Below are 12,007 nucleotides of genomic sequence, written 5' to 3' on the forward strand. Positions count from 1 at the left end.
GCAAGGCAAATTTATTTGTATAGCACAATTCAGTAAAAAGACAATGCAAAGTGCTTTACATGATTAAAACATAGGAAAATAAAACAGAATCAAAGCAAGTAGGAAAAAATATAAAAATAAAAAATGCAGAAACAAAAAAGAACATTAAAAGCAGTTGGACTAAAGAAAATATAAAAGTTGAACTAATGATGTTTCAGTTGAACTGTTTAACTAGAACAGTCGAAGGCAATCCTAAACAAATGTGTTTTTAGTCTTGATTTAAAGGAACTCGGGCTTTCCGCACTTTTACAGTTTTCTGGAAGTTTGTTCCAGATAAGTGGAGCATAGGAACTAAATGCTGCTTCTCCATGTTTAGTTCTGGTTCTAGGTATGCAGAGCAGGCTGGAGCCAGAAGACCTGAGTGGTCTGGAGGGTTGATACACTGATAGCAAGTCTGTGATGTATTTAGGTGCTAAGCCATTCAGAGATTTATAGACAAACAGAAGTATTTTAAAGTCTATTCTCTGAGATACAGGGAGCCAGTGTAAGGACTTTAGAACTGGAGTGATGTGCTCTACTTTCTTAGTCTTAGTGAGGACACGGGCAGCGGCGTTCTGGATCTGTCTTGGATAATGTTTTATAAACATTGCTGGGTATAAGAACTCAGAATAACACAAAAGCCATCAAGTAAAATGTCATGCATCAAAAGTGGGATGTTTGCATGAGAAAACTAAATTTGTCTTGTGTAGGAATACAGTGAAATGTGTCCACTGTGTTTTAGAGCAAAAGAACACTAAAGTGCACTGTGCCAAAATAAATAACCAGCAAAAAAAAAGACATTTCACCACATTTAACTATCAATAATACAAAACAGTTTAGCAGTAACATTGGTTTATCAGCCTTTAAAACAATATTTAAAAATAACTCTAGCCCGATAATAAAAATAACTGTGTCCGATTTTAAAGAGGCATAACCAAAATACCTTTAAAACTTGGCAAACAGCAATGTGGTTTATTAACGCTACCGACCAGTAAGGAGTGTGGAGACCAGGAAAAACGGATATAAAAAAATCCATTCATTATAAATTACAGTAATTATAAATTTTTTAGGAACAATGTCTCAAATTTTAAGTAAAAAAGTAAAAGTACTTCAATGTAAAAACAAATTTAAAGGGTGAGTAGAAAGAAAGTCAGTAAAGTATAGGTTAAAAAAAAACATAAGCACTTTAATAAGCTATAAGTAATAAGTTACTATATTCCTACTAAACACTAACCTGTTTACATGTATGGACCAATGTAAAGAGAAATTTTAACATTTCTAACAAAGACCTGGTAGCATTACACGATACAAACATGATGCACCCTAAGATACAGTTAAAATTCAGCATAGCTGTTTATGTTAAAGGATGAAAGAGGGCTTCTTCCTTTTGCATTTTACTGTTGACATCCTTATACGTTTATTAAGAAGCAGTTGTTTTTCTACCACAACTGGTGTCTTTGCCCTGCTACGATATCTGCACTTTTACTGTAATGCATATAGAACCTTTTGTCAGTCTTTTTCTATCCGATCACTTTGATTGGCATACTTAACAATGTCTAAAGAGATAAAATCTGACCACCTTTACTTTTAACCCCCAGCTATATTCAGCAACTGCTTGCAATACCCTGTATGCTCTTATCTTTGATCCACAGACACCTCAGCCCCTTTTTTCCACCTATCACACTGGGATTGGGTGGGAAAATGTGCCTTTAGCAGTAAATTAGCAGGTCGCCGTGAAGCCATGACCCCTGGGAGATCGGCTGATTAGATAGGTGATTAGCTGAGCACAATAGTGAAGACAGTGATTGAAAGTTTTATGTTATTCTGTTTAGAGTACTTTTTTGGACTTATTAGCTCAGCATATAAAAAAAAAAACAACAACAACAAAAAAGAAAAAATATTTCGATATTTTACATGGAAATAACACCTGTGTATTGTTAAATCAATGATCAGTCATTTCATTGTCCTCTCTTCTTCTGGAGGTGAACTCGTCTGTTTACCCATGTAGTGTCAATGTTTACTTCTTGATTCAATTACTGTATTCCCAGATGCATGATATCCACCATCACTTTCCATTTGCCTCCAGTACAAACATGAGAGCAATCAAAATGTATCTGTGACATGTTATTTACTGTTGTAACCAGGATGAAGTGTGTCTCCTGCCTGCGTTTGCCTCTAGACACAAACACAACCTCCTACCTGACATGATGAACCTGCTGTCCTGCTTTCAATGACTCCAGAATACATTTTTTTAAAATATGAAGGAAGCAGACGGGCCCATAAGAGAATGGAAAACAGCAATGGTTTGGATTATTTTTGATAAGAAAGAAAATGCAGCCGCTGTATAAGCATAAATGGACTCAAATCTGATGTGTAAAACAGGATTTTGTAGATTATTCTGGCTCTGTTCCAGGCAATATCTTTTACTCTCCAGCAAAGATCAGCTTTAGAAGTGAATTTACTGTTGAGGCCGCTGTGATTCATGTGCAGTGCTGACACCAGTTTTTTCACTTTATTCGTCTCCGTAATGTGTGGCGGGCCACTGAACCTGGATAAAGAGCTTAGACTGTCTGACCCACTCCTGCTCTCCCACATGCATAAAGCATCCCACACCCCAGTTGTTTCCAACAGACGCCAGCAGAGAGACACCAGGCTGAATATATCTTTGAAAACCAAACTGAGTCTCTCTAATACTCTTAGTCCTCAGCTGTGTTTTGATCTGCTCTTGCTCCTGAGGAAACATATTGGCTGTAGGTTTAAACTGTTAGTGTTCATTTCCAAATTAGTTTTTTTTTCTGTCTGCTAAACGCAATTCACCAGATTAAGTAAAATAAGCTTCAGCACCATGACGTAATGCTAATTTATGACAATATATCTGTTAGTTTCCTAAACTGTTTTTGAAGCATTTTCTGCAATTTAATTTTGATCATCTTAACTTAAATTTCCACATCCTTCCATTTTCATATTGTACATTTCTCTGAAAATCTGTTTCTGTGCTGCAGGTGCAGAAATTGCTAAAATTACCGTATCACTGGCTTGAATGTAATGAACGCTGTGATATTTGGACATGTTTTTGTGAGAGGCAAAATGCCCTCTCTACGCATCTGGGACTGAATAGAATCTGATGGTGCATGAGAGAGGAAACGGGGGGTGTTTTGATAATCACTTTGACTTGTTCCTCCTTTTCTTGCTCTCTTTAATGCGGTGTCATTATTACTGAAATGTAATTAGCTATGCTAATGGGCTGACATTTGGACTTCCGTCTCAGCACTTATGTCGTCAATGGGAGAAATGTGCCGCAAATGAAGTGGGATCACAAATAGAGAGGCTGAATGGACACATGAGGGCTGAGTGGAGGCTTTAAGAGTGTGATGGGGGCTGTTATTGAGATCTAGGGCTAAAGTACTGTAGAGCAAGTATCACGAGCTTGTTTTAAAATTAGGAATTGTTTGGGTGAAAGGGCTGAATTCAGGAAGTAGATAAATAGGCTACAGAGGGATGAAAAAGGGTCTTAAAAGGCTCCATATCCTGTGAAATCACTCCCATCTTTGTGCTGGATGTGTGTGAAATAATTATGGGATGCCTGCGCAGAGCACAACAATGCCATCCTTTTAGAACATGATGGCTTTAACAGGCTTCTCCATTAATGTAACACAGCAGATGAAGATATGTTACTGAAAGAGGAGCATGTAGCAGCAGTTTCTGAAATCAAAAATTTCGTTTTTCCACATTTTCCTACAAAGTAATGCATGATTGTAAAAAAAATAAAAAATCCAAAATATAAAGGCATGCATTTATAATTCAGGCCACATGAGTAAAATGCAATGGTATCTAAAATCTTTTGGGGACATACTGTAGTTGTAACTATTTTGCAAATCTAGAAGGTTAGGAAGATAAATCTATGAACAGACATTAAAAAGTTTTTCCTTAGACCCTAGATTAGATTTATTGATGTAAATAATAGATATAGAGAAGTTAAACTTTTCAGTTTCCAGGCATAACTGTAGCATGTTTGTCAGAAAGATCAGTTTGGATCTCAGCTGAGCAGAGAACTGTGTTACATGTTTTCTGTTTTTCCTTACATGGCATGTGGAAAAACGAGCAAACTGGACTTCTGGCTTTCTTTCAGAAACATCTTTAATCTCCTCCATAAATATCATTATTTTGTAGTGCACCTCTTGCAGCAGCTCTTATGGCGTTCTGATGTTTTCACTCAACAGCTATAACTATGCTGAGATTAAATTACATATAAGAGTGCTTTATTTGCTCATTGGGTAAATTCTGATGTACTTCTTATTTTTGCTATGTCACCTACAGTCCAAATTTAATACAGTAACTTTGGGGTTTTAATGCTATAAAAGTGAGTATAAATGTGTTTTTTTTATCCACTTTAGTTGAGTAAATGTAGCATGAAATGAATAATCAATAGATGACTGTGGTGCATTAATGAATCAAAGCCTGTTCATTTGTGACTCACCAGACTGTTTTATTAAGAGAGCTGATCTTTTTTTCAGATCCCAGAGATTTCTTCTAACAGGAGACAAAGCTTAGATGTAATGATCATCTTGTATTTCCACTAGGTGGCATTGTGCCACTATGCACTTCTTTAAGGACTAAACAAGCACTCTTGGTTTCTCAGATAGGAAATCCAAATATCCTAAGGGGGGATTACAATACGAGCTGAAGCAGTGCTACTCCACCCTTCAGGAGGAGGCATTTGCTTTTTCTTTAATGTTTGAAAAGATGTTGTTCCTCCCCTTTTTGAGAAGCAGACCAGCCTGCAGACATAGCTGTGTAAACACCAGGCAATACCTAAAATGCAGACCTCGACAACCTCTGTGACACTGCTGGTGTTCTATTTTTTATTTTTTTTTGTTAGGTTGCCAGGGGTTTTAGTTGAGATGCTGAACAGCTGAGGTTCAGTCTGTTTTAACCCTCACCCCTCCTCCTTTTTTCTCTGTTGGAAGGTTTGAAACACTCTGGAGATCTGCAGCCTAGAGGACTCTGTTTTATTTTTTTGTCTGTGCATGCCATAGATGAGAAAACAACTAAGCCTCTGTTTCAGTCTGTGTTTGTGTTTCTGGATGCACCTGCTCGCCTTATTTTTCCCCCATCCCCCACAGTGAAGTGTAACAAGTCCCTTGAATCCTTATCCTCTGGTTTTGATTTTGTCCTGGGGTTGTTTTTTGTAAAACAGCGTTACTCACTAGAGAAGTTCAGCTTACTCGTTTTTGCCCTAGAGGCAATAGCTGGAAAAATTCTTTAACATGTACAAATAGGAATTCAGCACATGCTTATGTGTGGAGCTATAGTAAAGCAGGATTAAATCGGGATACTTGTCAAATTAAAAGCCTCTCATTGACAGTTTCAGCACCAGGGACAGCTCCCTCTCACTTGTAAAGCTGGGCTCAGTTCCCCTGCAGTAAATTATTTGCTGCTAAGACATATTTAACCTGACATTAATGCTTGAATATAAACACAAAAACAGGTTTCTGTTATTTATAACATTGATATAATTTGAGCTGACCAGCTCTGCACAAACAGCCATATGTAAAAAAAATAGATTTTTCCAAGCTGGAACACTTTACAGGCCAAGGATTTTCCAGCTAGGCTGGTATTGACCATGAATTGGAAAAAAAAAAAAAAAAGAAACCTCCTCTTTTTTTTCCATTGGCAGTAAAAATAATGAATTCACGAGCCATGGTCAAAAAGTAAATGTAAATAAAAACCTCTACATTAATGTAAAATAACCTAAATTGTGAAAGGCATATGATGAGAAAGCTTATGATCCCACTGTAATGGGCAGTTTTTTTGGCTGTGAAAGGGATGAGTGTCAGCAGTGTGATTATCAACAGACAGATAGCGGATGACAGCTGCCATCGGTTATTGATGACTTTCATAATTAAAATCTCTTATGGGAAGAAACAGAAGAACAAAAGGAGAGGGGGGGGAGAAATCACAGAAAATGATGAATGGTTCTTTCATCTCTAAAGCTGATATAGGAACCAGTCGGCACTTCAGTTAGAATATTGCTTTCCAGGAAAGTCTCTGAATTTGGCTTCAAAGTGGAGCTGGGAGCTTTTAATATTCCCATAGCTCCCAATGCAATGTTTGGATGTCTATTTGTGCAGATGAATGACATCAGATAGAAGAATTGATATAAATCAGGTGCCCTAGAAAAGGCAAATGCTGCCATATGCCAATTCTATTTTTGCCGTACATTTTTCTTTACAAACGTTATTACAAATGTGACACTTGCATTCCTCTGCTGGCAATCAAAAGAGCTTTAACCATAGTATATGTTAATATTTATCCAGGGAGCAGGAATCTTTGTATTTTTATTGTTCTAAAGGATGTACATAAAGTATCTAAATAAACCATACAGCAGCTGACTTTTTAATGCTTTAAATAATATGACTCTAAAGTTATATTTGTAATTGAAAAATGAATACATCACTGACAGGACACACCATTGGGTGGTAATAATATCTTTAGCTAATCAGTATCAATTAGCATTTGACTATATAACCTAAGAACACTAAGATAACATGTTTGGGATTTACTTTAGCGCATAATATTTATGACATGCATAACATCCAAACATCACAATGCTCCTTTCATCTGATAAAAATTCTATGTGCTCAAGAGTCTTCTGTTTGGGTGGGGAAGAGTACATGAGTGATGCATTTAGGACCATTAGGAGACACTAAGATCCCAGCAAATTAGAAACAGAGGGGCAAAGGTTGCTATGGAATGGAACAATGTATAGCTGAACACATTATACACCCGATACACATAATAGATGATTTAGAAAGTTGGCATTTAAAAAAATTATTAGAAGTCAGTCCTGAAGTGCCTGTCTGCTGGATGCCTTAGTTCTTTCCATAGTTCAACATACACATATTAAATGATGCTTCATTTGCAGACCTCTGCAGAGCTGTATGAAATGCTAAGGAGGGGATTCAACTAGACACAGTGTAAATGTGCAGGACACTAGACTTGAGGACTTGAGCTGGCCATGGTCTAGCACAATAATAAGGATGATTTTACAGTGATATGATTGGGTTTCCTATTGTGTGCTTTTGTCAACTTCCCATTTTTTATTGAAATGTCTTACAATAATAGATGTCAATAAAACTAAAAATGAAAAATGGTGAAGGAGCTCGATCATGAGCACAGTCTTAAGTTTAGTTTTTTCCTGCAGACCTAATCGAGATTGTTTGCCTTTCCATCACACGGCAACACAGAGACAAACAACCATTCATGCACACATAAGGAGAATTTAGAGAAACCAGTTAACCTAACAGTCATGTCTTTGGACTGTGGGAGGAAGCCAGAGTACCTGGAAAGAACCCACGCATGCTCAGGGAGAATATGCATACTCCATGCAGAAAGACCCCGGGCCGGTAATCGAACACGCAACCTTTTTGCTTCAAGGCAGCAGTGCTACCCACTTTACTGAGCAGCCAAGCTTAGACAGCTGGAGGTACCAGCAGCCCTTGCGACCCCGCTTTGGATAAGCGTGACGGAAAATGGATGGATAGATGTTTTTAAGCATCTTATTAGAACTCAGTGCTTCCTTTAAAATTACTGATACTCAACACCTTACTGATAGTGAAAGTGCCTAACCTTAACCCATGCAGAAGAGCGTCAGTAGTGCTTATTATAGTGTGTTCACTAACCCAACAATTATTTTTATCACTCATTAGGTTTCAGATACAATGTTACAATTTATCTAGTTAAATTTAAAGGAATAGTACACCCAAAACATGATTAGCCTTCATTTTCTACTCACCCCCATGCTGAACAAAACTCTGGAGTACTTTTTTGATATCTCAAATGCATCTGGAGATCTGGGAGGCTTCTTGCTGTCTGCTGACATTCAAATAATGGAGGTTTATGGCGCCCGAGACAGAAAGGTCCACAAAAACGTGTCAATATTCCTCCATACTGCTCGTCCAATGTAATCCAAGTGTCCTGAGTGGGTAGCATCCAGAATTTACTCGAAACGAAGTCATTTAGAACATTTTAGAGCATAAACAGTAGTGTATAGGATTTCCTAATAGCGCCCCCATGCGCGCTCACGATTCTACGGAAGCCGGCAGACGAAACCGGAAGAAAGTGCGCATTCAGCGTCTGCTCTGCCGATAATGAAAGCGTAGAAGAAGAAATGTGCTGTTTACCTGTGCAAAGAAAGAAACAACGAAAGAAAAATGTCTGAGGACTTCAGTGTTGAGGAAGAGCATGAGTTCTTTGCCGAGCTGAATGCGCTGGTTTGGTCTGCCGGCTTCCGTAGAATCGTGAGCGCGCATGGGGGCGCTATTAGGAAATCCTATACACTACTGTTTAGGCTCTAAAACGTTCTAAATGACTTCGTTTCGAGTAAATTCTGGATGCTACCCACTCAGGACACTTGGATTACATTGGACGAGCAGTATGGAGGAATATTGACACGTTTTTGTGGACTTTTATGGACCTTTCTGTCTCGGGCACCATAGACCTCCATTATTTGAATGTCAGCAGACAGCAAGAAGCCTCCCAGATCTCCAGATGCATTTGAGATATCAAAAAAGTACTCCAGAGTGTTGTTCAGCATGGGGGTGAGTAGAAAATGAAGGCTAATCATGTTTTGGGTGTACTATTCCTTTAAGGAATACAATATTGAAAACTCCAGATAAATACCCTAAATGATTTGAGGATCTCTCATGCCACTTTTTGTATGAATGACATTCTCAGCTCTTATTTCAGTGCAGGCGTACTTTATTTGAACCTCGATTCAGACGTTGCTGTGTTTTATTGTGTTCAGCTAAGAGGCTCCAAAATACACAGATGTACCGTTTGTGGTTTAGATGAAAGAAAATCCTTTCTGAAAAGACTACAGACACAGATCAGACAGGATGAGTGTCTGTGACAGTGTGTTCCCCTGCAGGCACTACGGAGCAGAAAGCTGCATGTTTCACAGCACCACGTGGTATCTCTGAGCAGTCAGAGTGCCAGAATCCCATAGGGAATACCTCTACTTGTGTTGCAGAGATGCTGTGTGAGAGCATGTGTGTGTGGTACTGTCAGAGTGGAGCTGCTACCACTAACCTGCTAAACGCTCCCCATCAAACCCACCCACTACGGTCCTCCCCTTTTAGAACAGGACAGGGCTGCTGTGACATCACCCATTCCCACGCACTTCGATTGGCCGGCCAGTGGAGGGAAGTGGATTGCTCCTGCAGCAGAGTAAAACGTGGGAGGACCAAAGGTAGAGAGTGTAAGGGGGGGTATGTGAGCAGGAAAGATTGATGCTGAGGCAAGCCGGCACTGCGCAGTGCTAACACACACACACTCACATGCACACAAACACTGTGAGTATCACGCGTACTCTCTCATCACACTCCCAAGCTGCTTAACAGGCAGGAAAAGCACCTAGTCTGACTGAGTCTGCAGTCCGTCACTGCAGGATAGGACAGGACCGAGAGGATGTGAAGAACGAGTGCAGACCCAACAATTCGTCCTTCTGTTTTTACCTTAAAGCAACAGTTAAAGTGCTGTCATCTGACGGCGTCCTTAGCTCCAGGAAGCTCTTCCCAGGTAGCCCTCTTCTCCCAAAAAAAATTGAAAAGAAAAGGAGGAAAGAAAGCCAGCAAGGGCAGGAGCAAGGGCAATTCTCTCCTGGAGCTTGTCGTGAACGTCCTCTCAATGTCCTCATGAAAATGAGCAGGAACCTGCATGAGGTCTGGGCTAAAAGATGGCACGGCGAGTAGGAGGGGAAGGCTCCCCAAAAAAGACATCTCTTAACCTGGTGACAGGGTTCCACCACTACCTCCGAGGTAAGTGGGGCAGCGTGTCTGCCTGGCAGTGTGCTCTGTGGAGAAAGATGGCAAGAGAAAGCAGCAGGGAAAGTTCCTGTATGTATGTTTTTCATGAATGATAGTACTTGCTTTTTCTGAGTTGCTTTGCAGCGTTGAATCTGTTGATGCCTTCATGTGTGCTGGCTGCTTTCTTCCTGCTCTTTGAAAGTTTGTTGCATGAAACAGACACATTTGAAGAGCGTGTTTCTTGGCAGACTGTGTATGTTTGTTTATTCTTCTGAGTTTGGAGACTGCTTTTTTAGAAGTCTGCAGGGAGTGGAAAAAGCAAACCCAGCAGAAAAGTAAACCCCCTGCTTGCATCACATTGCAGGGGTGTGACTAGAAAAATATTAATTTCTCCTTTTTGTCCTGGAGTCCTCTAATGCTCTTACTTGTGTTTGGATATTACTACAGAGAGTGCTGTGTTTGCTCATCTATTTTAAAGAAACTTACCTAAAACATTTATAAAAAATATTTAAATAAAGCTTTTTTCTCCCTGCTTTGCGTCCTTGTAAGGCAAACGTATACAGCTGAGTGTAAAAAAAATACAAATTTTGAAATAAATGAGATTTGTTTTTTATATTTTCGTCAGTGGAGTGGGTCAAAGTTGGAGGTTGAGACAGGATGTTTTATTAAAATTGCTTCCTGAGTGGCTATTTTTCCTTTGTGTTGATGAGAGAACTTGAGTGTGTTGGTGCGTGCTTACAGTAAATTGGAGAGAGAGAGAGAATTCAAAGTCACCTCGTCCCTGAGCCAAAGAAGCTGGCATATACAGCCGTTTTCTCCGCCATTCATGTTCCTGCTAAAGGATCTACATTTTTCCCATTTTCATCCAATATTTCAGCCCATCAATATTTGATCATTTCCAGACCCAATCAAAAGATTAATTCATAGTACAGGGATCTGCTCAGTGGCACGTATGACTACGCAGGGAGGTATCTGCATTATGTATGAACAGTAGACCCCTCCATTGCTACCACACCAACGCCGCCCCCTCTCAATCTCCTACCCTTTGACGTGCACTCCCCTCGCTGTTCACATCTGCCCACTGCATCCACTGACACACTAACCAACTTGAGTGTAATCAGTCCATCAGCAGATTTCATTAAGGTGGAATGGAAGGCACTGTGTCAGACATCCTTCTCTCTCCTTGCTAATGTGCTTATCTCAAGGAGACTGCTGAATGGTCCAGATGGGACAGGAATGGCACAGTGACAGTAAATGCAAATCACAGAAAGCTCTGAAACTATTGATCTGTACTGTATATGAAAATTAAAAGAATCTAAATTAGATAAGGGTGTTGAAGTATTGGGTGAAGTAAGATGGACAAAATCCCATGAGATGCATGAGATTTTTCTTTTTCTTTAAAGATGAACACAAAGTGCTGTATGGATGCATAATTCAGTAAGAAGATTTTATCATTAGCGCTCTGTATTTCAAGAATATATGAAACAATATTTGACCTTTGTCCTGTCCTAGATGCTCACACCAGATCACAGAGAATGGTGGGACAATAAAATAAAATAAAAAATGTCAGGAAAATGTAGATGACTTGCTTTTATTCTAGTTATATCCATTTTTAGCAGTAGTATCACATTAGATATTCTTGTGATTATTGTGCAGACCTAGTTGATGGTGTTCTTGGTGGACATCAGGGTTATGTGTTAGGTTTTCTGCTTTTTGTCTTTAAGTCAAGCTTCCACTTGGGTTAAAAAGAATTTAAAACGTAATGGTTTTAGAACTGCAAAACTGTCCATCAGGTTTTAAAACAAAATGCCTGGGACACTGACAGAGCTTTTGGAGCCCAAGCTGGTTAGCTTGGCTAATGAAAAAGAGAGTGGTTAGGAACTACTCTCACAAACAGTAAAACACAGAAAAAGAGAAAATGCTGCAATTAGCAAAAACTGCTGCAAGTAAAAAAAAAGGCTACAATCACAAACAAAAAAGCATGCAGTGAACCCAGAACCTGTTGTAAATGCATATATGATGCTAACACACAAAAAATATACAAAACAGCTGTCAGTAGCAAAAACAGCTACGTTTTAAGATAAGCTGCAAACTAGTGCTGAATGATAGAAGTGCCTCAGACGACTAAGGGGCGACAACCATCAACTCATATGAGACCCTGTGAGACATTAAGTCCTAGTAAT

General features: G+C 39.3%; 1 protein-coding gene across 1 annotated transcript in view; it reads left to right on the forward strand.

Moving 5' to 3' along the window:
- The first annotated feature begins 9,358 nt into the window (after nt 1-9,358).
- The window catches only part of syne1a (spectrin repeat containing, nuclear envelope 1a), a 157,311-nt gene continuing 154,662 nt past the window's right edge, over nt 9,359-12,007 (forward strand). The window contains exon 1 of the mRNA XM_038281639.1: nt 9,359-9,836. Within this exon, the coding sequence (XP_038137567.1) occupies nt 9,755-9,836 (82 nt within the window). The 5' untranslated portion in view covers nt 9,359-9,754. The remainder of the gene's footprint in view (nt 9,837-12,007) is intronic.

Source organism: Cyprinodon tularosa, unplaced genomic scaffold (assembly GCF_016077235.1).
Source record: "Cyprinodon tularosa strain WSP-4 unplaced genomic scaffold, ASM1607723v1 ctg173, whole genome shotgun sequence".
In the NCBI taxonomy this organism is placed as follows: Eukaryota; Metazoa; Chordata; class Actinopteri; order Cyprinodontiformes; family Cyprinodontidae; genus Cyprinodon; species Cyprinodon tularosa.